At 46.6% G+C, this 27,773-nt stretch overlaps 1 protein-coding gene across 4 annotated transcripts in view; it reads left to right on the top strand.

Annotated features, from left to right (window-relative positions):
• The first annotated feature begins 1,151 nt into the window (after positions 1-1,151).
• LOC119956883 (proline-serine-threonine phosphatase-interacting protein 1-like) overlaps positions 1,152-27,773 on the top strand; it is a 75,759-nt gene continuing 49,137 nt past the window's right edge. For 2 of the 4 annotated variants that reach the window (XM_038784430.1, XM_038784428.1), the window contains exons 1-3: positions 1,155-1,635; positions 20,882-20,982; positions 23,990-24,064. In XM_038784430.1, coding sequence (XP_038640358.1) covers positions 1,603-1,635; positions 20,882-20,982; positions 23,990-24,064 — 209 coding nt within the window. In that variant the 5' untranslated portion in view covers positions 1,155-1,602. Of the gene's footprint in view, positions 1,636-20,881; positions 20,983-23,989; positions 24,065-27,773 lie in introns of all 4 variants that reach the window. The other 2 variants (XM_038784429.1, XM_038784432.1) reach the window with 2 other exon arrangements.

Here is a 27,773-nt window from a genome sequence, read left to right as displayed (position 1 = left end):
CCTGGTTAGAAATCAGAGGTTTGTGAGGTCCTTGATTTCACCGTCTGTATTCAAACTGAAAAATCACAATCACGCAAACTTTTGCCCTTCTGCTGTACGGGAGGTTTCTGTCCTACCTGACCTCACCATAGGACACCTGTGTTACAGTGCGACAGTCTAACTCCCAACCTGCCATGGTCCCCAGAGTGGGGAGGGGGGCTCTGGAATGCTGTAGCAATAGTTGGGTGTGCTGTCATGGAGGAGGGGGAATGGACTGCCTTAACTGGCAAGAAGCAGAATAAAATTAGCGTAAACGACTCTTGAGATGCCAAGTCAACTTTAGAAACATTTGGACAGATGAGCTAGGATGGAACATATGACATCTTGTCGTAATCTCAAAATATACAGTGACGTAAAAATAGAACCACTGAAAACAGCTAATAAAGCTGTTTTGGTACTTTGTCCAATTTGATATCCAAGAATAAAAAAGTCTGGAATATAAAGCTCGTCTCAGGAAACTATCACTGAATGTTATAATAACCCATCTGGTTGACAAATATCCTTTCGGCTTACATTAACACTGCGATGAAGTTACTGTGAAAATCCCCGAGTCGCCACATTCCGGCGCCTGTTCTGGTACACGGAGGGAGAATTCAGAATGTCCAATTCACCTAACAAGCACGTCTTTCAGGACTTGTGGGAGGAAACCGGAGCACCCGGAGGAAACCCACGCAGACACGGGGAGAACGTGCAGACTCCGCACAGTGACCCAAGCCGGGAATCGAACCCGAGTCCCACGGCGCTGTGAAGCAACCGTGCTAACCCCTGTGCAACCATGCCGCCGCTTAATGTCCTTCAGGGAAGGAAATACCGCCCTTACCCGGTCTGGTCTACATGTGACTCCAGACCCCACAGCCGTGAGGTTAACTTTCTGAAATGTTCTAGCAAGCCACTCCATCCAGGGGCAATTAGAATTGGGCAATAAATATTGGCCACATCCCATACATTTTTTTTTTAAATCCTCAACATCACAAAAGAGCTAACTGAGCTCCATAGAATCCCCCTTCCCATTTCCTCCATCTGCCTGTCAGAAACCTTCCCCTGTGCTAATTGCTCTACAGGAAATAATAATAAGCACAGGCGAACTCCCCACCTCAGCTCTCTGTCGACAGCTGCTTTCACCCTGCGTCCTCTTAGACACCTTGTAAAAATAAATTTGTCAGGTTGCATCTTTTTCTCTCTCTCGCAAGAATCCCGAAATAAATTGCCTCCGGCTGTGCTTTGTCACTTTCTGAAGTCTCCTGTGCGTCGCAAGCAACAAAAAAAAAGAATCTCTCACGTGTTAATTGCGGTTGCATCTGACATCACTTGGCTGAACATAAACCTTTCTTCCTTGTTCGAACTGGCAGGGTTGCTACCAACAAGAGTGGAGAGGACCGAGTGTGCTGAAGCAGCAGTGGGGGACTGTGTGAAGATTGTGTTAGAAAGGTAGAAAGAGAGAGGAAAAATAAAGAGCACATCACCCCAAACGACCTCTCCTGTAACCCCCACGGTGGGATTGGCAGTGAAGGTCTTCGAATATCACAACTTCAGCGAGGGACACACACATCTTTCCCTGCAGACATGACTCGACTGCGCTTTAAGGACGCTTTTTGGGTGAGTATTCTTTTGCATTGTGAGAAATATGGTTCCCCCCTCCCCCTCCTCCTCCTCCTCCCTCCCTTTCTATTGGTACGAAATTTCCCCTGGAGTTGATGCAAATTGTAAATTTCAGATCAGTTATTTCGCGTCCTGGTCAATTTCGTCCCAGGTAAAAAAAAAGGCAGGCTGGAACTTAAGTTTTGAAACTTGCGTCTCCCGCTTTAACCTTGTCGGAAATGGGTGGGTTCCCGATTGAAGTGATGTTCGGTTTGTCAGTCTTGACATTTAAACAAAATATCTGCTGTGCCGAATTGGATTTTCTCTCTCTTTTAAAAAAAAAAAAATTTGTTGTTGTTCTGAGATCGCACAACCTGGTCCTGCTTTTCATGTCAGCAAGTGATATTGACACCCTCTGGTAATCAATAACCCAGGTCAATTGATCTGAGTGAACCCGTGGGAGGTGCCTGCAGACTGTAAACCTTACTACCCCCACCCCCCTTCGAGGCTTCAGGTGACTATTTAGAAATGCAGCATCGCTCTCTTTTGTGTGTGTGTGGTAACTTGTCAGTTGATTTTAAAACGCTCTACCATCCTAATCTGTCCCTTGGGTGTAATTGCAGCAGATTTCTGCAGTGCCACTCAAATCGGAAATGCAACTCTGTCCTCGACTGTTGGTCGATGAGGATGATTCTGAAAGAGAGAGGGTGTGGTCCCCATGCCTATCAGAAACCCGTGGCCCCCGTTATAAGAGTTGAGTTGAGAGTTGAGTTTCTGTTTTTTAATAGGGAGGGTGGGCTCTCTTTCATAAGGGCGGCACGGTGGTTAGCACTGCTGCTTCTTAACTCAGGGACCCAGGTTTGAGTCTGGCCTCGGGTCACTGTCTGTGCGGGGTCTGCACGTTCTCCTCGTGTCTGTGTAGGTTTCCTCCGGGTGCTCCGGTTTCCTCAACAGTCCAAAGATGTGCAGGTTAGGTGGATTCATGCTAAATTGGCCCTCGGTGTCTAAAGGTTAGGTGGGATTACTGGGGATAGGGTGGGGGAGGGAGCCTAGGTGCGGTACTCTTTCAGAGGGTCGGTGCAGGTTAGGGGGATTGACTATTCTAAATTGCCTTTAGTGTCCAAAAAAGGTTAGGTGGGGTTACTGGGTTATGGGGATAGGGTGGAGGTGTAGGCTTAAGTAGGGTGCTCTTTCCAAGGGCTGATGTGGACTCAATGGGTCAAATGGCCTCCTTCTGCACTGCAGATTCTAAGATGGGCTGAATGGCCTCCTTCTGCACTATAGGGATTCTATGAACCACAATTTAAGCTCTCAAAACAGTTAGTGTAAGGTAAGGGTTTGAGACCCTTGTGTGTGTAAGGATACCATTGTGTTCAAGTGCCGAGGCTCCTTGGACATCATCCAAGCCCGTGACCACCCCACCTCGAAGGACAAGGGCAGCATGTACATGGGGGCACCCTAAGTCGCTGGCCTTTCTGACATGGAACTCACGGTTGTTCCTTCAATGTTGCAGTCAGAAGCACGGGGAACTTTCCATTATGGCATTGGTTGGGTGCATCTACACCTCATGGAGTGCAGGGATTGAGAAGCTCGCTCACCACAGCCTTCTCAAGTACAGTGAGGCAGGGCAGTAATGAGAAGCCGAGCCAGTCACTCTCCTGTCTCCAGAATAGATAATATAAAGAGAAAACAATAAACCTATCACCGCCCTTTTGGTACATTCATAGTTGCCCTTGATCCAAGGGTTAGCTGGCCACACGATGGAGCCTTTTATATCTCCACCGATTTCTATTCACTGCTGCCCCCAGTGCCTGACCCACAGAGAGGCCAGTGCACATTCCAGTATTATCCATCTTGAGTCTTGCTTGTCCAGGATTTCCGGGTGTTATGCTCTTTTTCCAAATGCTCCCTCTTGTTCGAATCACCCACAAAAAATGTGTGACCTTGTTTTCACTGCATCAAACAAGTTTCACTGAACACCAGCTTTCTCAAGCACTCACTCATTTGTCCTCTTGGTTGTTCATGATGCACTCGAGATTAATACCGATATTTTTTTTAAAAGACATTTAGAGTATCCAATTGTTTTGGTATCCAATTGGTAATTTAGTGTGGCCAATCCACCTACCCTGCACATCTCTTTGGGATGTGGGGGTGAGACCCACGCAGATACGCAGAGACTGTGCAAACTCCACAGGGACAGTGACCCGGGATCGAACCAGCGTCCTCGGTGCCGTGAGGCAGCAGTGCTGACCACTGCGCCACCGTGTCGCCCCACGTTAATGCCGATGTGGACTAGGTTCTGCTTGGCGCTGACAGGTGCAAAAATTGAAGGAGGGAGAGCGATTAACTTGCCTAACAGGTTGACTATACTCCAGTGTCAGACCGGATTCTAACTCTGGAATCAGGTTACATTTATGCTTTAACCTTGCGGAGCTAGGGCGGCACGGTGGCGCAATGGTTAGCACTGCTGCCTCACGGCGCTGAGGACCCGGGATTGATCCCTTCCCCGGGTCACTCTCCGTGTGGAGTTTTCACATTCTCCCCGTGTCTATGTGGGTCTCACCCCCACAACCCAAAGATGTGCAGGGTAGGTGGATTGGCCACGCTAAATTGCCCCTAATTGGAAAAAAAAAATAATTGGGTGCTCTAAATTTATTTTTTAAAACCTTACTGAACTGACACTTGTTTCAGTGAACCCAAAGAATGGGGCAGATATTGCAAATTCATTCAAACACGTGGCTTTGAATTTCCTTTTTAAGGGCAAAAAGGTTATACTCAAGGCAGAAGCATCTCTGTCCCTGTGCTTGACAGGTCCGGGTAAGAGACTGGAAGCTCCCCAGGGTCAGTGAGAACATACTGTAATACACTTGGGCTGAAGCTATGAATCATTTGGAACAAATTCTTGTTGTGTATCATTTTGCTATTTGGATACTTAATTGGATAGATTGCCAGCAGTCGATTTGCTCTAGAGTTCGATTGATCAAGGCGATTAACATAGAATCACAGAAAGTTATGGCATAGAAGACGTATCTGTTGTGTCCATACTGGCCGAAAAAGAACTGTGCAGCCTAACTCAATTTTCCGGATCTTGGCCCATAGTTTTGTAGGTTTTTAAAAAAATTTAGAGTACCCAATTCATTTTTTCCAATTAAGGGGCAATTTAGCGTGGCCAATCCAACTACCCTGCACGTCTTTGGGTTCTGGGGGCGAAACCCACGCAAACACGGGGAGAATGTGCAAACTCCACAAGGACAGTGATACAGAGCCGGGATCGAACCTGGGACCTCGGCGCCGTGAGGCAGCAGTGCTAACCACTGCGTCACCGTGCTGCCCTACAGCGTTGTAGTTCTCGGCACTTCAAGTAAATATCCAAGTGTCTTTTCACATTTAAATACAAAAAGGAGGGCAGTATGGTGGCGCAGTGGTTAGCACTGCTGTCTCATGGCGCCGAGGTTCCAGGTTCGATCCCGGTCCTGGGTCACTGTCCGTGTGGTGTTTGCAATTTCTCCTCGTGACTGCGTAGGTTTCACCCCCAACTAAATTGCTACTACTATTAGCTTGGAGAGACTCAAAGTCCCCAAAGTCGGAGACCTGGCTATCGGACATGGCTAGCTTTCTCTGTTTGGAGAAAATCAAGTTCGCCCTGAGAGGGTCACTGTTAGGGGTCGCCCGGAGGTGGCGGGAATTTGCACGTTCTCCCCGTGTCTGCGTTGGTTTCCTCCGGGTGCTCCGGTTTCCTTCCACAGTCCAAAGACGATAAAGGTTAGGAGGTGTTATTGGGTTACGGCGATAAGGTGGAAGTGAGGGTTTAAGTGAGTCGGTGCAGACTCGATGGGCCGAATGTCCTCCTTCTGCACTGTATGTTCTATGTATCTACGATTCTATGAATTAAATTTCCCCTCTCCTGTCCTGTTCCAAAGAAACAACCCCAGTTTAGCCAATCCTTGCGCACAGCTGAAGTTTTCCACTTCTGGCAACATTGTCATAAATCTTCTCTGCACCCTCTCTTGTATGATCACATCTTTCCTGTGTGCGGTGACCAGAACTGCATGCAATCCTCTTCACTTTGGCCTAACTATGTTTTGTCCAGTTCCAGCATAACTGCTTCGTTCAGTTGACAATTGAAAATTATTCTGCTTGCATTTTTAACCAGCTAACTGCCCAGCTCCCTCCTGGGGATCTGTAAACTCCAAGATCTCTTTGTTCTCTTACACTTCTCCGAATCCTACCATTTATTTTGCCTTTCCCTGACTTATTTACTTGCTCCCGAAAGACATTTATTGAATTCCACTTATGATTTTTCTCACTGGCCTATTGATGTCACCTTGCAGTCTGCCATTTTCTTCCTTATTATCGACCACACGGTCAATTTTTGTACCATCTGCGAACGTTTTAATCAATTTAGCCTGGCCAATCCACCCACCCTGCACATCCTTTTGGGTTGTGGGGGTGAGACGCACGCAGGCACGGGGAGAATGTGCAAACTCCGCACGGAGAGTGACCTGGGGTCAGGATCAAACCTGGGTCCTCAGCACTATGAGGCAGCAGTGCTAACCACTGCACCACCTTGCCGCCCTAATTTGTACCTTTCTAAATGATTGTCAACACTGTCCCTCTAGGATTTCCCCCCCAATCATTTGCCCACCACTGCTTCACCTGTAAATACCCAGTAGATCTTGTTCTCCATTTTTAAACAATGGTATTCTAGCAACCCTCTAGCACGAGGCCAGAAAGGATTGTAAAATAATTATTTCCTCCCTCGCTTCTCATTAGCAGTCTGGCATATAAGAATATAAGAACATAAGAACTAGGAGCAGGAATAGGCCATCTGGCCCTTCGAGCCTGCTCCGCCATTCAATGAGATCATGGCTGATCTTTTGTGGATCAGCTCCACTTTCCGGCCCGAACACCATAGCCCTTTATTCTGCAAAAAACTATCTATCTTGAAAACATTTAATGAAGGAGCCTCAACTGCTTCACTGGGCAGGGAATTCCATAGATTCACAACCCTTTGGGTGAAGAGGTTCCTCCTCAACTCAGTCCTAAATCTACTTCCCCTTATTTTGAGGCTACGCCCCTAGTTCTGCTTTCACCCGCCAATGGAAACAACCTGCCTGCATCTATCCCATCTATTCCCTTCATAATTTTATATGTTTCTATAAGATCCCCCTGCATCTTTCTAAATTCCAATGAATACAATCCCAGTCTACTCAACCTCTCCTCGTAATCCAACCCCCTCAACTCTGGGATTAACCTAGTGAATCTCCTCTGCACACCCTCCAGTGCCACTACGTCCTTTCTCAGGTAAGGAGACCAAAACTGAACACAATACTCCAGGTGTGGCCTCACCAACACCTTATACAGTTGCAGTATATGCTTCATCTGGGTCTAGAAACGTATGTACTCTCAAAGATGCTAACCTCCTAATGTTTCCAATCACCATATTTATCACAAACAATACTTCATAGCTCTCCTCCTTGACTACAATGCCTATCTTGCAATCTCAACTACTCCCGCCTTGAGGATGGCCTTCCTGCCTGGAAGCCAATTGAGGCGCTTAAGTGGCCTATCGGGAGTGGGTAACCCACTAGGTAAACCATGACAGGTACGCCTGTGGACTGGTAGGGTTAGGAGTTGGAGTGAGGGGAGGGGTACTTAGGCAGACCATGGCCAATGGAGATACCAGCCAGAAGTATGGGCCATCAGTGGGTAAACACACCCACCACTCGCCTACCCTAAGTAGTGTTTTTATTTTCTCCCCCTCTCGCCCGCCCCTCCCTTCCCTATCTATCTCTATCGTGCTGATCCATGTCTTGGGCTTCCTGTAGTACTGGCAGTGTCCACTGCTCCTGGTGGTGCTAGAGAGTGCCTGCCTCTGGTACCTTGACAGCTCGAGGGGAGACGATATTAACCCCCCAAAAGCTGGGAGACATAACAGCAGTGTTCCCGCTGCCAATTGGATATTTTATTCCGTCAGGGTTCCCAGGAATTGGGTCGATGGTGGTGGCACTAATTTCTATTTTGGATGTCTGGACTCCTCCTCCAACCGGGTATACTCCGGCAGCTTGGGAAACCCTCTCCATTCCTTCCGTGCCAAGTCCCTCATTTGCATATACCCGAACTCGCTTCCCTTCGGAAGTTCTACCCTCTCCCACAGCTCTTCCAGACCTGCAAACCTCTTCTCCAGGTTTCGATCTCTCACTCTCACCAGCCCCACCTCCTATACATGCCATCTGTCCCCCCCCCCCCCCCCCCCCCCCCCCCCGGCTTAACCCCGTGGTTCCCACACAGCGGTGTTAGCACTGACATCCCTTCCATCCTAAAGTGTCTCCTCAACTGGTTCCACACCCTAATCCTGGACTGTACCACCGGGCTCTCCCTGTACCTACCTCACTTTCTATACTCCTCGGGACTTTCTGCAATTTGTACCTGACCTTAAACTGCCCTTTGCTGTCTTGCCCTACTCAGTATGTGCCTCGACATCCAAGAAGGTCTAGATTGGGAATTCCACTGTTATTCTTTGTGGGAACATATTTGTTTTGAAACCTCTATAAGACCGTCTTGAATACCTCCCATTGCTATGGCGTTGATTTACCTTCATGACATTGATGAAATGAAATGAAAATCGCTTATTGTCACAAGTAGGCTTCAAATGAAGTTACTGTGAAAAGCCCCTAGTCGCCACATTCCGGCGCCTGTTCGGGGAGGCTGGTACGGGAATTGAACCGTGCTGCTGGCCTGCCTTGGTCTGCTTTAAAAGCCAGCGATTTAGCCCAGTGTGCTAAACCAGCCCCTGATTCCAGTCCACTTTCACTAAATCATGTATTTGCTTATCAATTGGAGAAAGGCCAGATTTGTTAACTTTAACTCCGAGTCTATCTTGTCCTTTTCCACAACTACACTAAATCTAACTGTATCGTTTTGTTATGGTGGTGTTATCACCTCCAATGACACCTCTTCTAAAACTTTTAAGATCGGAATTGCCACTTCTAATGTCGAACTTCCTGTGCCCTGGCTAAAATACATTTTCTTTGATGCATTTTAAGAATTCTGGGCCCTCTTTTGCCATTCACACCAATTACATGCCAGTTTATATAAGAATTGTTGAAATCCCCGACTTTCAATTATTGTTTTCTCTCAATGCTGGAAACCCAAGTTCACTTAATATCCTCTTATTGACACACACACACCCCACACACACACCCCACACACACACCCCCCCCCACACACACACCCCCCCCACACACACACCCCCCACACACACACACCACGTGTTTCTGTCTCCTGATCGGGTCTGGATTTGGCAAAGGTGGTGAATTTAAAAATAAAATCTTTTCTGCTTCTGATAGCAAATGTTGATGAGCTTCATAAACAGAATTTACAAAAAATAGTCACAGGATGTGGGTGTTAAAGCCAACGTTTAGTACCCTCGAAGGTAATGGTGGTGACACCTTCACAACAGTGTAGATTAATCTGTTCAGAAGGCAGCTATGAGTCAACCGCATCACTGTGTGGATCTGGAGTGTCATAGGGGCCAGACCCAAGAGTCGAAGTTAAGTTTCCTTCCCTACTGAACCAGATGGTTTTTTTTTTAGGTAATCTGGTCATTTACTTCCCTCCAAGCTGCTGATGTCGGATTTGACTTTGAGTGTCTGGATCTTTAGTCCAGGCCTCCAGATTGCTAGTCCCATGAGACATTTAAAAACAAAAGCATGCTTGCATTGCCAATGATGCAGAATGGGCACATGTCATGCTCCAACCCTCTATGGCAAAGTATCATTTTTCAAAGCTGAGACTCGGGTCAACATATCCATATCTGACACACAGGAGAGTCGGCAATATTGGATGATGTGGGGGAAAAAACAGAAGTTGCAGTGTCCATAAGAGAGACACCCGCGCGTATCGCTACCAACCAATGGAAAATTGCAGAATAGATTAGATGTTACAATACTCACCGGGTCATTGTCAATGTGGAGTTTGCACATTCTCCCTGTGTGTGCGTGGGTTTCATCCCCACAACCCAAAGATGTGCAGGTTAGATGGATTGGCCACGCTAAATTTCCCCTTAATTGGAAAAAAATAATTGCGTCCTCTAAATTGATGTTACAATACTGTGTTCTATATGTGGAGTTGCCGGCGTTGGACTGGGGTGAGCACAGTAAGAAGTCTTACAACACCAGGGTAAAGTCCAACAGGTTTGTTTCAAACACTAGCTTTCAGAGCACTGCTCACCTGAGGAAGGAGCAGCGCTCCGAAAGCTAGTGTTTGAAACAAACATGTTGGACTTTAACCTGGTGTTGTAAAACTTCTTACTGTGTTCTATATTAGCACGAGTGCAATTGTTTAACACAGTGGGACAGGTCTGTGTTCTAATGCGTGCACATTTCAATAATGTAAATTAAACAAATGATTAGAGCGATAAAGAAAATCCTGCTTTTATTTATTAGCATTTTGCTTTCGTAACTAAAAATGTTGGAATACACAGGTTAGGCAATTAAAACATTTTTTGTTTTGAGGACCCAATTCTTTTTTTTTCCAATTAAGGGGCAATTTAGCATGGCCAATCCATCTACCCTACACATCTTTGGGTTGTGGGGGTGAGGCTCACGCAGACAAGGGGAGAATGTGCAAACTCCATACGGACAGTGACCTGGCACCGGGATTGAACCCGAGTCCTCAGCGCCGTGAGGCAGCAGTGCTAACCACTGCGCCACCGTGCTGCCCCCCTGGTCAACATTTTTATTGTCCACCCCTAATTGCCCTTGAGAAGGTGGTGGTGTGTTCTCTTCTTGAACCGCTGCAGTCCATGTGGTGTAGGTACACCCACAGTGCTGTTAGGGAGGGAGTTCTAGGACTTTGGTCCAGCGACAGCGAAGGAATGGTGATATATTTCCAAGTTAGGATGGTGTGTGATTTTGGGAGGGGAACTTGCAGATGGTGGTGTTCCATGCATCTGCTTCCCTTCATGTTCTAGGTAGTCGAGGTCACAGGCTTGGAAAGCGTTGCCAAAGGAGCCTTGGTGAGTTGCTGCAGTGCATCTTGTAGTTGGTACACACGGCTGCGACTATTCGGTGGTGGAGTTGGTGGGTGTTGAAGGTGGTGGATGGGGTGCCAATCAAATGGCTTGCTTTGTCCTGGATGGTGTTGAGCCTTTTGAGTGTTCCTTGTCGCGTCTAGTGAACTTATCCTTCTGATGAAGGGACCCATTCAGTGTGGCAAAATCAGGTTTATTCCCGATACTAAATAACTTTTTTTGCATTTCAGCAGTTTCTGTTTTCGTTGAACCTTCATACCTATCAAAGCAAAGTACTGTGGATGTTGGAATTCTGAAATAAAAATGAGAAACTTAAAAATGCTCAACCGGACTGGCAGCGTCTGTAGGGAGAGGGAGAAAGGGAACCAGTTGATTAAGTCGTTCTCGGTCCCCAGATGCTGGCAGATGTGCTCAGCCTTTTCAGGTTTACTTCAAATTTACCATTTCTTTTCCAAGTTAAATTCCCACATGATTACAGTGTTAAAAAAAAATTTAAATTTAAAGTACCCAATTCTTTTGTTTTCCCAATTAAGGGGCAATTTAGCGTGGCCAATCCATCTACCCTACACATCGTTGGGTTCTGGGGGTGAGACCCACGCAGGCACGGGGAGAATTGGACGGCACGGTATCACAGTGGTTAGCACTGTTGCTTCACAGCGGCAGGGCCCCAGGTTCGATTCCCGGCTTGGGTCACTGTCTGTGCGGAGTCTGCACATTCTCCCCGTGTCTGCGTGGGTTTCCTCCGGATGCTCCGGATTCCTCCCACAAGTCCCGAAAGACGTGCTGTTCGGTGAATTGGACATTCTGAATTCTCCCTCCGTGTACCCGGACAGGTGCTGGAATGTGGCGACTAGGGGATTTTCACAAAACCACGTTCATATGTTTTGGTCCTGTCCAAAGTTGGAGGATTACTGGAAGGAGGTGTTTAGGGTAATTTCTTTTTTTTTAAATAATTTTTATTAAGATTTTCAAACACATATCAAAAACATAAAATAACAACAAGAAAATCATATTAACAACAACGAGAAGAAAAAAAACACAACCCCCAAAACCAAACCCCCCCCCCAGTAACTACAAAAAGAAGTAGATAAGCACCCGGCATATCCAATAAACACATATACACATACACATTTCTCCCTTCCCCCGAAACAACCCCCCCCCCCCCCCCACCCCCCCGGGTTGCTGCTGCTGCCGGCCTATTTTCCTACCATTCTGCCAGGAAGTCCAGGAAAGGCTGCCACCGCCTAAAGAACACCTGTACTGATCCCCTCAGGGCAAATTTCACCCTCTCCAATTTGATGAACCCCGCCATATCGTTGATCCAGGCCTCCATGCTTGGGGGCCTCGCATCCTTCCATTGAAGCAAGATCCTCCGGCGTTAGGGTAATTTCTAAAGTGGTGAATGTGAAACTGGACCCGGGCCCTCGGGAGGCCATACTCGGGGTGTCGGACGAGCTGAGGTTGGAAATGGGTGCGGAGGCAGATGTTGTAGCCTTCGCCTCATTGATTGCCCGAAGGCGGATACTGAAAGGATGGAGATCAATCTCTCCACCCTGTGCCCTGGTGTGGCGGGGGGACCTGTTGGAATTCTTAACGCTTGAAAAGGTCAAATTTGAACTGCGGGGAAGGATGGAGGGATTCTACAATTCATGGCCGTTATTCATTATGCATTTTCGAGAATTGGATCACGTTGAATATTAGGGGGCTTGGGGGCTGGGAGGGTTGGGGGGGAGGGGGACTATGTGTTAATGGTGACTATGGGTGACTCCTGATTCCTTTTTGTCATTTGTTTATGTTAACATGTGGGACGCTGTTTGGGTATTTGGTGGGAGGATGGGATCGTTGTTATTGATATGGGGATTGACATTACATTCGTTACTGATTATTTATTGTTGGGTGTAAATGTGAAAAAGGAGAATAAAAAATATATTTTTTTAAAAGCGGCCCTGCTCTCTTCTGCTCTCCCAATGTCAGGCCCACTAACCTTCAAATAATGTCAGCCGGGGTTATTTCACCTTAAACTCTGAGTCAGAAAGTTATGGATATGATTAGAACTCCTGAGCTAAGCTGGGTAATATTCAGTGTTGCTCATTGATATTCAGTGTCATCTCAGCTAACGCGGTTGGAGTTGTTAATGCATGGATGTCATCGTCTGCAAGCCAGGATGTTAAGTATCTCTTGGCAATTAAACTGGCTGCTCGTTATTTCTGGAGCCTGGCTGTATGCTTGTGGCTATTTGTTTACAGAGCAAGACTTCAAAAGTAATTGACAGTAAGTAAGGTGGTTGGAGATGTTCCTGAGAGGTGATGAATAAGCTGTGATATTAACGCACAATCTTTTTTTAGTACTGATATAAGCTTGCTTTCTTCAGTTGCAATGGAGACCAGGGGTGGATCATTAGCTGCTGATAAAGGCGATAGAAGTATGTTGTACTGAATTTGGATGTTAACTAAAACAGAGCATTTAAGGCACGCTGTGTGAGATTTGGGAATTACATCTGGCGAAAGTTTTTGTTTCCTATACGTTTTTATTTGAGTTTTTTAAAAATTCCAATTAAAGGGCAATTTAGCGTGGCAATCCACCCACTCTGCACATAGAACATAGAACAGTACGGCACAGAACAGGCCCTTCGGCCCTCGATGTTGTGTCGAGCCTTGTCCGAATCAAGATCAAGCTATCCCACTCCCTGTCATTCTGGTGTGCTCCAGGTGCCTATCCAATAACCGCTTGAAAGTTCCTAAAGTGTCCGACTCCACTATCACAGCAGGCAGTCCATTCCACACCCTAACCACTCTCTGAGCAAAGAACCTACCTCGGACATCCCTCCTATATCTCCCACCTTGAACCTTATAGTTATGCCCCCTTGTAACAGCTACATCCACCCGAGGAAATAGTCTCTGAACATCTTTGGGTTGTGGGGGTGAGACCCACGCAGACACGGACAGTGACCTGTGGCCGGGATCGAACCTGGGACCTCGGTGCCGTGAGGCAGCAGTGCTAGCCCCTGCGCCACCGTGCCACCTTCCAGCCCAAATCTTCCTCCTCGAAGCTTTTGACACCTGTGCAGAACTAGCACTGGTGCAAAGCCAACCTTGTTTTGCATGTTGTGTAAGTTTGTGAAGCTCCTACACATTAGCAGTACACTGACAGCATTAGAATCCCCCCCCCCCAGAGGTCACCTGCAGGAGGTTATGTGACAAAGAGGCTCCAACCATCCTGACTATTCTGAACGTTTTGAGGGGCAATTCACAAGCGGTCGTAGCAACTTCCTGTTGCTAAAGCATGTTCTTCAAATGGGACCTGACACAACAGAAATCACGCATTGGAAAAAATACATTTTTTCATAAGTGTTTCCGAATTAATGACTGACGTGGGTGCTCGTTTTGGGGGGCGTAAACCATGATTCATTACCCAAATATAACTCTCATTACGGGAATTGTTTTCAACTTTTTGGGATGAGGGCATGGCGAACGCAGCTTTGTGTGACTTGGGGAAGTTCCCAAAATTGTATAACTGCAGAATGCAGGAAGGCAAGAGCTATTCCTCTGGATGTGTTGTGCAGCGGCAGACATCAGGAATGGCATAGTGTGGATTCTGTGTGCGGTGAGGATATAATAATAATCTTTATTATTGTCACAAGTCGGCTTACATTAACATTGCAATGCTGTTACTGTGAAAATCCCCTAGTCGCCACACTCTGGCACCTGTTCGGGTACACCTGAGGGAGAATTCAGAATGTCCAATTCACCAAACAAGCACGTCTTTCGGGACTTGTGGAGCACCCGGAGGTAACGCACGCAGACACGGGGAGAACGTGCAGACAGTGACCCAAGTCGGGAATCGAACCTGGGACCCTGGAGCTGTGAAGCAACCGTGCTAACCATTGTGCAACCTGTCCTGGGAATGGGAGGGGGGGGGGGGGGGGGCGGTTGCTGTGGGGTGTGAATTCGGGCTCTTCCTAATAATCATACTTTAATCTAATGGACAGTGTTTAAAATTTGTGAAGGGATGGGACAGAATCAGCAGTAACAGATGGGATTCCAGTGTTGGAAGGCGCTAGATAACGGAGAGATTGATTATATAGAGGTATGGGTAGAGAGCAGAAGAAATCTCCGGTGGCAGACCAATACATTGTCAGAGTTAGCGATTTGAAGCAAAGAGCTTCGGCACCTTTAACGGTTTTGATAATTGCAATAGAGAAGGCTGCTGGACATGAGGGATTAGGATTACTCCACCAACGTGGACTGGCCAGAAGGGGAGCGGACACTGAGGGCAGGCAATGGGAGAAAGGGCAAGTGGGTGAGATGGAATTAGCATTTGCCAAGAGAAAATAATTTGTTGAGCAAAGAGCCTGAGTGCAGGTACACCTCCAGAAAACTTTGCCCAATATTGCTCCCCCCAAATACTGCCTACAATGCAGCTTGTGTAAAACCCTGTTGGAGGAGTTAATATTGGTCCTTGCAAGTCAACAGTGAGGTCAGGTATAGCACAGGCTTGCTGGAGATCATTTCATTTCCTTATTCGGTTTTAACGTTATGGTTAATATCCAACCATAGAACTTCCCCATAGAATAAAATTTTCTGTTTCTATACGAATCATCCTTGTATCCTTTTGAGTCTGATTGTCAATTTTGTGCCAAGGGTTTTTTTAATATATTAAAAAGATTTTCAGTTCTATAGCACCTTTTTAAAATAATCTTCCAACACCCCAAATCTCATTTGGGGCAGCACGGTAGCATTGTGGATAGCACAATTGCTTCACAGCTCCAGGGTCCCAGGTTCGATTCCGGCTTGGGTCACTGTCTGTGCGGAGTCTGCACATCCTCCCCGTGTGTGCGTGGGTTTCCTCCGGGTGCTCCGGTTTCCTCCCACAGTCACAAAGATGTGCAGGTTAGGTGGATTGGCCATGCTAAATTGCCCTTAGTGAGCAAAATTGCCCTTAGTGTTGGGTGGGGTTATTGGGTTATGGGGATAGGGTGGAGGTGTTGACCTCGGGTAGGGTGCTCTTTCCAAGAGCCGGTGCAGACTCGATGGGCTGAATGGCCTCCTTCTGCACTGTAAATTCTATGACAAAAGCGCTTAAGAACCAGAGAAGTATGAAGGAAGTGTAATTATCATGGTGCTGCAAGAAACCCAGCAACCAATTTGCACACGCCAGCTCCCAGAAACAAGTCATGAGAGAAATAACTGAATATTCTGTTTCTAGTGGAGTTGGTTGAGGGATAAATAATAGGCAGGACATCGGGGTGATTTCTCCTTTTAATAATTGTGCCATGGGATCTTTTGCACCCACTGAAAGATGACACATTGGGTGGTGCTGCATTCCCTCAGTCTTGCACTGGAACTGGCAGCCTTGATTTGTTTTTAGTGCCCCTCTCCCTAGTGTAGGACTAGAGCCAGGGGCAAGAACACTTCCTGTTGGCAGACCATGATCATCAATTTATGTAGTTGATGCATCATGGATCATAATCAATGAAAATAAAAATCAGAACCGGTTTCTGGCTTGCTGGAGGTTTACACGTTATTGCACAAAGTCAACATCGAATCATAGAATTTACAGTGCAGAAGGAAGCCATCCAGCCCATTGAGTCTGCACCGGCCCTTGGAAAGAGCACCCCACTTAAGCCCAAACTTGCACCCTATCCCCGTTACCCAGTAACCCCACCTAACCTTTTTGGACACCTAAGGGCAATTTAGTCCGTGTGGAGTTTGCACATTCTCCCTGTGACTGCGTGGGTCTCGCCCCCACAACCCGAAGATGTGCGGGATAGGTGGATTGACCACGCTAAATTGCCCCTTAATTGGGGAAAAAAGATAATTGGGTACTCCAAATTATTTTTTTAAAAACAAAGGGCAATTTGTCAAGGCCAATCCACCTAACCTGCACGTCTTTGGACGGTGGGAGGAAACCGGAGCACCCGGAGGAAACACAAGCAGGACATGGGGAGATTGTGCAAACTCCACACGGGCAGTACCCGAGACTGGAATTAAACCCGGGTCCCTGGAGCTTGAGGCAACAGTGCTAACCACTATGCAACCCCTATCTATCCCAGCATGTTCAGTTCTGTAGATGGGCCATATGGGCTCGAAACATTGTGTGTTTCTCTCTCCGCAGGTCGTGCCAGACCTGCTGAGTTTAATCTAGCATTTTTGTTTTTCAGTGTTGCTCAGCGATTTGTGCCAGAGGTTTAGTTATGACCATTAGGAGAACTTGCACTGGTTGGAAGGTTCCAAACCAATGCAGTTCTTCGAGCTGTTTATCCTTGACCTGCCCACTGTCAGCAACGTAGTCAGTCTCCTCTCCAATTCTACTTCAATAAACTACAGTACAGTTCATTGAAGGTGAATGATGTTGCCAAAAACACAGAAATTGCCAGATGACCTAAAGAGGTCTAATGGGAGAAGAGGTGAAGCTCTAAATACTAACACAAGTTATTTGCAAATTGTTTTTGCGCATCAAAACCCTAGTCATGTCGGGGCAGCACGGTGCACAGTGGTTAGCACTGCTGCCTCATGGCGGCGAAGCCCCAGATTCGATCCCGGCTCTGGGTCACTGTCCCGTGTGGAGTTTGCACATTCTGCCTGTGTTTGCGTGGGTTTCGCCCCCACAGCCCAAAAGATGTGCAGGGCAGGTGGATTGGCCACGCTAAATCCCCCTCTCCTTAATTGGAAAAAAATAATTGGGTAATTGGACTGCAAAGTGGGAATGTTCATTCACTATGATGGTGTAAGGGCCCTTGCTGTTTATTCCCTGTCTATTCCATTATTTCCCCCCATTTAAAAACATTTTTGCCATTACATTTTTGATCCATGGATGATTAATGAACATGTGTCTTTGAGGCAAGTGGCCAGTGCGTTTAATTCAAGCAGAGGTTTCAGCCACAGGAGAAGTCACTATAGTCTGTGCTGGTCAGTCGGGCTTCAGACTGACCAGCCGCAATGGCAGAGATTGACTGGGACTCGGTTTGATTGATTTGGCTGATGGCTAATGAATTGGCTCAAAAGGCTGTGCTCTGTCCAGTAACAGGTAGTGTTTGGATCAATCCCACTGGAATGTTTTTCAGAGCTCCAAGGGTTGCGTTTGGTTTCAGTATTGATCTTGAAAGTCCAGGAAAGGGCCTGCTATCCTCTCCTCTCCAATTTTTCACCTGAAAGGGTCTGTTTCTGAACTGGCAGAGAGCCTGGTTGAATCTATGTACAGGCAGAGTCCAGAACCGTACTAACTTTCTCTCCTCAAAGACGAAGGCAGACCAACCAACTATCTCTACAGAAAGATAGAGTCCTGAATTTGAACCTGGAGCTGAAGGCCCAGTGTCTCTCCAGAAAGCCTGGTAGCTGTGAGTGCTGCGATTTCTAAACGGTGGGGAGCTGAATGAATGACTCCACAAAGAAGACAATTACCAGCTGAAAACCAGAGACTGCGAGCTTGCAGTGAAGAAAGTGTGCTAAAGAACTACCATCCAAAGCAAAGACTCTCGGGCGCAATTTAACTAAATGGGAACAAAGTCAGCTCGCGAGCGCGTTTAGCCGTATGCTTCCCGCCACTTGCAGCGCCGAGAAACACCCCTGCTATTTAACGCGCCCGGTTAGATAGGGAGCCTCAGTGGGGAACATATGGCCAAAGCTGCACATAGTCCGGGCCCTGTTTTCTGCACCGAGGAACTCCACTCACCGGAACTCCTCGATTGTGGCGAAGATCGGGATACCATTTTTAAATGGCGTCCCGATCTCTGGATTTCATCCGTGGTTCAAGTTGGTTGTACGCATTAGCCTGTCGTTATCCAGTTGTAATTACCGCATTTTTCATGATGGTTCTTGGTATAAATAAACAATAATTGTGTTTAATCTTACAAACCTGAGGCGGCATGGTGGCGCAGTGGGTTAGCACTGCTGCCTCACGGCACCGAGGTCCCAGGTTCGATCCCGGCTCTGGGTCATTGTCCGAGTGGAGTTTGCACATTCTCCCCGTGTTTGCGTGGGTTTCACCCCCACAACCCAAAGATGTGCAGGTGAGGTGGATTGGCCGCACTAAATCGCTCCTTAATTGTGGAAAAAACAAATTGGGTACTCTAAATGTATCTTAAATAAACCTGGCGACTGTAATTATTGGGCAGCCATAGGTCCAAGGCTTTGGGGTATTTTTATAAGAATTCTTTGTTAATTAATTTGTGTTGTGACTCTTGGACGGGTGGAGCTGGAATTGATCGCACACTGACCCGGGGTATTGTGACAGGTGCGTTTAGTCAAAGGCGAACCGTTGTGGTTTGTTCACACTAAGGAGTATTCTCAATAAGTCATGTACCGTCAAACCTTGGAGGGGATTCCCCCATTGTAATGTTGCTGTTTTCTACAAAATCTACACTTGTGCTCAATCTGGTTTAGCACACTGGGCTAAATCGCTGGCTTTTAAAGCAGACCAAGGCAGGCCAGCAGCACGGTTCAATTCCCGTACCAGCCTTCCCGAACAGGCGCCGGAATGTGGCGACTAGGGGCTTTTCACAGTAACTTCATTGAAGTCTACTCGTGACAATAAGCGATTTTCATTTTCATTTTTTTCAATCTAAAATTGATTGTCAAATCTGGTTCCCATTGCTGCACAATTAGGGACACCAGGTGAATGACTGATTGATAGAGTTGCTGGAAATTGGAATGTGTAGGTGGCTTAATGCAAGTGATTGCTTAGTTAATATCATTGGGCTGTATTTATTAGAGTGCAACTTTTTACATTCAGGTAGACCTGTTGTAAGCTCCGAATCTAAGTGGTGATCCGTCAGCTAAAGGGGGTTTTTGGCAATGTTTTTCTCCAGCTAGTTGAGCTGTGGCATTGCACATCACAGAGTTTTCCTGTCCTTCCTGTTATTTGATGCCTTGTGCAACAGCTCCAACCTTGCGAGCGACACCCACATCCCTTATCTACGCTGCTACAGTTCGAGGGCATATAACTGGGATTAAGCATGGGAGGGGACCAGTTAGAATGCTCTTTTGGAAAGCCAGTGCAAACCCGACGGGCCGAATGACCCCCTCCCTCCTCCTGCATTGTAAAGATTCTGGTTCAGCTGTATTCCCCAAATTGAATGCTCTTTGGCTATTTGGCATAATATCACGTACAAGAATCTCCACAATCCTGAAAGAATGCAAAGATTTCCTTCCCCTGCACCTCCGAGCGAATGTAGACACAAGACCCTTTGATGTTCTGAGTTGATCCCCAATGCTTTGGTATTTTTTTGAAATATACAACCCAAATCATATCCGAGCTAAATCTCCCCCCCCACCCTGGACATCGAGTGACGTGGATTGAATAATTAGCAAAATAGAATGCACCCTGACCGTGCCATCACTTTTGGGAGAGCGGGGGAAGAAATGATGTAACAAATGATTAACTTTGTTCTCTTTTATTCTTTATGTTTATGTTGGTGACTGAAACACTTTGGTGAAACGATTATGTGCTGAGTGACGAGTTGGGTGTAAGGCTTTTATTTTGCTTGTTGCACGCGAATCCTTGCTCGTGCACAAAACACTCGGCTTATCACTGGCTGTAACCAGGTGTAACTGCACTAAATATACTTTGTTGGTCCCATGCAGGTGAGAAATATTTAACCAAAGTCCCTCATTATTCAAAAGCAAACACCAGACGAACATTTTGAGATAATAAGGAGAAAGTCCTTTATTTTTAAAACCTTCTTATTACAGCAGCAGGGGACCATTTGACCATCTGTGACTCATGGTTTGACCTCACTGTTGGTTACGAAGACCAAACTGGTGGTTTCGCGAGGAGAACCTTAAAACACTTCCATGCCCGCGATATATGACTTCCCTATTTTTTTTATCCTCCTCCTCTGCCTCCCCAAGCATGGGTAGGCTGGAGGTCCAAAGTGGAACTAAATAATGGGAGCGGAAGCAGGTTTACTGACCATTCCGGGCTGAGTTAACCGATGGCGGTGGGGTTTATGAGGGGTCTCGACACTCCCCTGACGATGTGTGTGACTGGGCTAGAATTCCAGTCCAGCTCGAGGGTTATTAATATTGCCTCACCTGCCTGGCAGAGCCTGGAAGCTGTCTCTGGTCATTCCTAACTGGTTAGGATCTGCGCTGGGTAGATTTGCGGACAACAGCCTGGTTTATTTGCAGTTGAAGTAGATGTGGGGCTTGATGACTTTGGGGAGCAGTTAAGGAGAGTGGGAGGGGGAAATTTGAAGCTTTGTAACCTCTACCCTTTTGCTTGCTTCCACAGTGCCCAGAATTCACCAGTTATATTGGGCATGAGGTCTTACTGGAGCGATTACAGGAAGGCCGGAAAATGTGCAAGGACATGGAAGAGCTGCTACGATTAAGGTAAGATTTCTGATCTCTTGGGTCTTGTGAAGAAACTATTTTGTTTGGATAAATGTTATGAATGAACAGAGGAGGGGGGGGGGGGGGGCGGGTTTACCTCAGTTGGCTGGACAGCTGGGTTGTAATGCAGAGGGAGGACGACAGCGAGGGTTCAATTCCCGTACTGGTTGGGGTTATTCACGAAGGCCCTGCCTTCTCAACCTCTCCCCTCGCCTGAGGTGTGGTGATCCTCAGATTAAATCGCCACCTGTCAGCTCTTCCTTCTCAAAGGGGAAAGCAGCCTGTGGTCACCTGCGACTGTGGCGACTTTACTTTTAAGAGGGACTGTTGCTTTCCTGCCTCCCAAAACATATTTACTTTGTAGTTATTTATTTTCCCTGCCCCCACCCTCAAGATTTGGGTACAGTCCCTCAGGTGCTATCGGTTCTCCATTAAAATTTACCTTGCCCGGGTACCTATTCTTCAATCTGAGCTGAAAGAGAAAATGTCAGAAAGCTGGGTAACTTTGACGTACGTCATGCTCCAGCCTAACGTTGACCTCAATCTGACACCCACTCACATACGAGTCACTGGATCATAATAGCAAGAAGGAACCCAGGGACTTGTCTTCTTTCTGTCTGACCTTTTTGCACGCTATTCTTGGTAAGGCCCCCATGTTTTGCTCCCTTACATCTAAGGGACTTTGATTTGAGTGCTCCTGATGTACAATCGCAAAGGCTATTGGGACCACACCAAGCAGCTCTCCTCTGCGAGAACGACTCTCTATTCTAGACTGATCCTGGAATGGAAAGTTATCCCCTAGCTATTTTATTTTCTCTTCACTAACCCCTGTCTTCTTTAAATCCTCACCTCGAACCTTAAAGTGCGAGGGGCGAAAGATCGTCTTTGTCACCAAGGTTGAGGTCATCCATTCAGCTGCCTTGGTCACCTTTTCCCAACATGTCACCTCTGAGGTTCCCACTGCCCGAGACTGGAACTTGCACATTTTGTTCCCCTGTACCTTCCCTCTCCAAGCTTATCTGGTCCATAGGAACCACTCGCTGCTCTTTCTATAATCTCCCTATTCCCAGTAAGCTACTGATTTACTCCCAACTTTCCTTCCTGGCCACTTGCTTGCCGATCTTATAAATGGTTGATCCTCTCGGATACCGTTTTCTTTTTTTTTTCTATAAATTTAGAGTACCCAATTATTATTTTTTTCCAATTAAGGGGCAATTTAGCGTGGCCAATGCACCTACCCTGCACATCTTTGGGTTGTGGGGACGAAACCCACGCAGACACGGGGAGAACGTGCAAACTCCACACGGACAGTGACCCAGGGCCGGGATTCGAACCCGGGTCCTCAGCGCCACAGTCCCAGTGCTAACCACTGCGCCACCAGCCCACCCTGGATACTGTTTTCCGAATCCTAACCCTCCTTTTTCAAATCTGCCCATCATCCCCTGCCTTTGTCTAAAAAGGAAACTGACATTGACCGTTGCGTCATAGCAAACTGCTGCCTCATCGTCAACCTCCCTTTCCTCATCAAGGGCTTTGTAGTCCCCATTGTAATCTGTACCCATCTTTCCCAGAATTCCATGTATAGCTCCCTGCAATTGGGTATTTGGCCAGAAGGAAAAGTTACAAAGTGTGAGTGTGCTAACTTCTCATCCCTTTCAGCCTCTTTGCAGTCTTTGGCCCAAATCATCAAACTATCCCGTTCCCGTGTCTCTCCAATCTTGGCCAGCGTTTGACTGCCTACGCCTGACTTACCTTTTTTTATGAATCTGGCCAGAGAAATCCCCTGCAGTGGCATCTCTTCTCACCCCTGCACAAATTGCTTCTGTTGTTCCCCAGTGGCTCAGCGGTAATGCCATTGAATTAGCAATCCAGGGGCCCAGGCTAATGCTCTAATGAAGAGGGTTCAAATCCCACCCTGCCAGCTGATCGAATTTGAATTCTAATTCAATTAACAAAATCCGGAATTGCAAGCTCATTTCAGTAATGGTGACCATGAGACCATTGTCAATTGTTGTAAAAGCCCATCTGGTTCACTGATGTCTTTGTGGTCACTGACCTACATTAGCTCCCAGTCAGCAACCTTGCTCTCTCCAACTCTACTACTTTGGCCTCTTGTACATCCCACCCCACCCTCGCATTCTCCACCCAATCATTGGTAACTAGGCCTTCAGTCATCTGGGCCCTGAGCTCTGCAATTCCATCCCCAAACTATTCTGCCCCTGTTTCCTCTTTTTTTTTTAAAAGATGCCAACTACATCTTTTGAGCACTCTTTTCATTACCTGTCCTGATATTTCGTTGGCTTATTGTCAACTGTTGTCTTAGACCATAAGACCATAAGATAAAGGAGCAGAATTAGGCCACTCGGCCCATCGAGTCTGCACTGCCATTCAAACATGGCTGATATTCTTCTCATCCCCATTTTCCTGCCTTCTCCCCATAACCCCTGATCCCCTTATTAATCAAGAACCTATCTATCTCTGTCTTAAAGACACTCAGTGATTTGGCCTCCACAGCCTTCTGCGGCAAAGAGTTCCACAGATTCACCACCCTCTGGCTGAAGAAATTCGTCCTCCTCTCGGTTTTAAAGGATCGTCCCTTCAGTCTGAGGCTGTGCCCTCTGGTTCTATTTTTTCGTACAAGTGGAAACATCCTCTCAACGTCCACTCTATTCAGGCCTCTCGGTATCCTGTAAGTTTCAATAAAATCCCCTTCATCCTTCTAAACTCCAAATGAGTACAGACCCAGAGTCCGCAACTGTTCCTCATACGACAAGCTCTTCATTCCAGGGATCATTCTTGTGAACCTCCTCTGGACCCTTTCCAAGGCCAACCCGTCCTTCCTTAGATCTGGGGCCCAAGTCTGCTCACAATACTCCAAATGGGGTCTTGTAACTCTCCTGTGACCGTGGGACATGTTACTGCATTAGCGGCGCTATGTAACTGCAGAATGCTTATCGCTGCTGTGGATTGTTGGGAATGAGAGACATATTTTCCGTTATTTCTTCAGGGCTTTTGCAGAGGAAAAGTATGGGAAGGAACTGGTGCACATTGCACGCAAAGCTGGTGGTCAAATGGAGATAAAGTAAGTAGGCATCTTGGGGAGTTGGCAGGTGGAAATCTCTGCATGCTTATTCTTGTCTCTTTGCCATTCTTTGTCTTCCACTTTTTATGCTCGACTGAAGAGATTTAGTAATTAGAGAATACATGTTGAGGAACCTTTTCCATTTCATGATGTAATTGAGGGGACTTCATGATGTCAATGGAGGAATGTTGAGTTGCATGAAACACTAGAGCACGCCAGGGTTTAAATATAATAATGGGCATTTGCTCAAGGGGAGATCTTGTGGCAGTGGGCAGCAACCCTGCTTCAGGAACTCCAGGTTTCAGTCAAGTCCGACCCCAGGACTTGATGGCCATGGAATCTCCATAATGTAGGATTTTCAAACGTATTTCGGCTGTGCTTCAACCTGCAGGAACCAGGGCAAGTTTAATCTTTACACAGTTCACTGCCTCAGGCGTAGATGGAAAGATAAATCAGATTTTTTTTTTGCCATTCTCAAGTGCGTGTCCAGATTTTTTGGCCTCTTGTCCACCGTGTGGTTAAATAGTTTGTGGGTGAATTGGGTGGAAAGGGGAAGAACTTTTTTTTCTTTCTGTGTATAAAAACGTCACAGAATCATTCAAAAAGAACATGTTTACAACGGTACACATGGCAACGCAGACCAAATCTTCCCCATTTGAGAAACAACTCGTCCATCAGTCCCCAGATGTCCCATTTTGTTGAAGCTGCTAGATGCACACATTTTCAAATGAGGAAGATGCTGAATGTATTTGAATCTGTAAAACTTTAATCAAGCAGAGATTGGATCCTGATTAATGTGAGCTTGTCGTTACTTAACGACGATTATGACTTAGCGCCAATCGTACATGGTGTAACACTCCTGTGCTTGCATAACATCATCAGTAGTTCCATGAGAGGGCCAGTAGTTTAGTAAGAAAAGGTCAATTCTATCACTACACATTTCTAATTTAAAACTTTATTTTTTGAACACATGTTCCGATCAGAAGCTGTATTCATGCTTTTCTCTCTTTTGCTTCAAGTGCCCCTACCCCCCCCCCCCCCCCCCCCCCCCCCCGACAACCGAGGTCTGATTTTAGTGTACTCTTGTGCATCACACATTGCTAAAAATTGACTCATTTGTAGTCGAACATTTCTCGAAATGGATGTGCTCATTTCCTGTACTCTGTATTCTACAAATGACTGAGAAAGCAGCTTGTGGTTATTGCTGCAGCAGTAGGAAGCGATGGCGATGATGAAAAATAGCCCCGCCTGCAACAAAAGATTTATATAATCCTATAGGAGTGTGGCAAATCTGGATACGGGTCCCATTCTCCAACCTCACTCTTGCCCCTTGATGCCGTCTTAAATATTGACCTCTTTTTTTTTTTTTTTTCAATTCTCATGTCTTGTTTGTTGGCAAAAGGCGATTGACTAGAATTTGGGGCCCTGCTGTGAAATGAAAGGGTTTAAGTTGGAGGATATTGTGCTGAAACTGTGGTTAAAGCTGCACTTTGTGCATCGTGTTAGTTCTAGTCATGGGACTTGTTCAAAACGTGGCACTGATGTGTGTAACTGCGATAAGGCTCCTTGTGACCTGCCACGTTATTGCACCGTAAGACTTGGCAGGTGAGTTGTCAGGATGTGAATGGCGTTAAGCACTCTTGAACTAGCTGCCAGGAAGTGATCACACGGGGAAAACCTGGGGACGATGCCCATCTCCTCCCAGCACTTTCATTTCCCTTTGCTGCGGTCGGTAGATGACCAGCTCTTGGCCACACTTGTATTTGCAAAGCACTTTATCACCTCTTTCAGCCACCTCCATGCAATACTTCATACGCAGTGCATTGAAGTGAGCGTCGCCAGCCATTTTACACATAGCAAAATCCCACAAACAGCAAATAATCTGGTGTTGCCTGCGTGGGTGAATATTGGTCAGAACACTGGGAGAACACCCTGCCCCTTCAAATACTCAATTAGATCTTTCCATCTAAAGGACATTGTGTTCCCATAGTACGCCACTCCCTCAGTTCTGCATTGGTGCATCAGTCTGTGTGGGCATGTCACGCCCAACATCTGTTGCTTCTGTGCGGGAAAAAAAAAATTGGGTACTCTAAATTTTTTTTTAAAAGAAGATATAATGTTGCTGATTCTTCCTGTATTTGAAATCTGACACCGAATCCAAAAACAACTCTCTCACCGTGTTGATTAATTCAGGAAAGATGTGTTATTGTTTATACCCGCGGAGGTCAATGTTATACCGGGCAGCACGGTAGCATAGTGGTTAGCACAGTTGTGTCACAGCTCCGGGGTCCCAGGTTTGATTCCCATCTTGGGTCACTGTCTGCACGTTCTCCCCGTGCCTGCGTGGGTTTCCTCCGGGCACTCCGGTTTCCTCCCACTGTCCAGGTTAGGTGGATTGGCCATGCAAAATTGGCCTTAGTGTTCAAAAGGTGGGGTTGGGTTACGGGAATACGGTGGAGGTGTCGGTTTGCTCTTTCCAAAGGCCGATGCAGACTCGATGGGCTGAACGGTCTACTTCTGCACTGTAAATTCTATGATTCTATGATACCCTTGTATGCTTATATACTTGGTGTTTTTATTTTTTGGGGGGCTGTGGGTATTGTCTTGTTATGCTCTTGGCGTAGCATAAGCTGCTTCCTTGATGTTCACTCTGACAAAGGAAGGTTCAGACATGGAGATAACTTCAACACGTTTATTAAACTATTTATAATTCTCCTACTCGGATTCGCAACTACTGTTAATCCTTCTATAGCTACTCAGACTGACGAACCAGTCTGCTACAATCCAGGTGGTGGGTGTGATGTTGAATCAACATGTGTCTGTACTGACTTGAGTCTCCACTGGAAAGAGGAAGATCATGTGTGCTGTGTCCTTTATATATGGGTTGGTGTAATGCCCCCCTGTGGTAGTGTCACCTCTGTGTGTATCATGAATGCCCATTGGTTGTGTCCTACCTTACTGGCCTATTAGTTGAGTGTCTGTGTGTCATGTCTCTGGTGCTCCCTCTAGTGTCTAGCTAGTCGACGTGTACTTACATTAACCCCTTGTGTATCTACAGTGATGCATATCACCACCGGTATCACTGGCAAGGCCAATATTTATTCCCTTTTCCTAGCTGCCCTTGGCGATTGTGGTGAGCCAACCTTCTTGAGCCGCTGCCATGGTGACAGTCGTAGCCGCTGTGATCCGACCGAGTGGTCATTTCGGAGGGCAGTTCAGTGGCGACGATGTTGCTGTGCGCCTGGAGTGATTCAGGTCGGCAACCTTCCAGGACTGGCCTGGAGTTTCCCAGGAAGTGAAGATCAATCTCCAGGACACCGCCGTGTGCAACCCAGGAGAAAAATTACCTGGATATTTTGAAAATAGATTTATTTATTTTTTGTTGCCATTTTCTTTGACCATTTCTCTTTACCGGATATAAATAATATTGAAGATGGGGGGGAATATCTGCTGTTTAGCCAACAGTCCAGCATCAGCAGTTTGTGGAGTCTTTTTACTTTCCATTCGGTGTATGAAAGCAGTACGTAACGAGGGTGGATAAGTTGGCTGGGACATGGGGGAAAGTCATGTGACAAACCCGCCAGCAATATACAGAAAGATTATCTGTGCCCCTCATAACATTGTACACCTCAATCAGGTCCCCCCTCAACCTTCTCCGCTCTATGGAAAACAACCCCAGTGTCTCTTCAAATCTGAAATGCTCCAACCC

Source organism: Scyliorhinus canicula, chromosome 24 (assembly GCF_902713615.1).
Source record: "Scyliorhinus canicula chromosome 24, sScyCan1.1, whole genome shotgun sequence".
In the NCBI taxonomy this organism is placed as follows: domain Eukaryota; kingdom Metazoa; phylum Chordata; class Chondrichthyes; order Carcharhiniformes; family Scyliorhinidae; genus Scyliorhinus; species Scyliorhinus canicula.
Note: the sequence above shows the minus strand (reverse complement) of the source record. Positions and strands in the feature narration are given on the sequence as shown.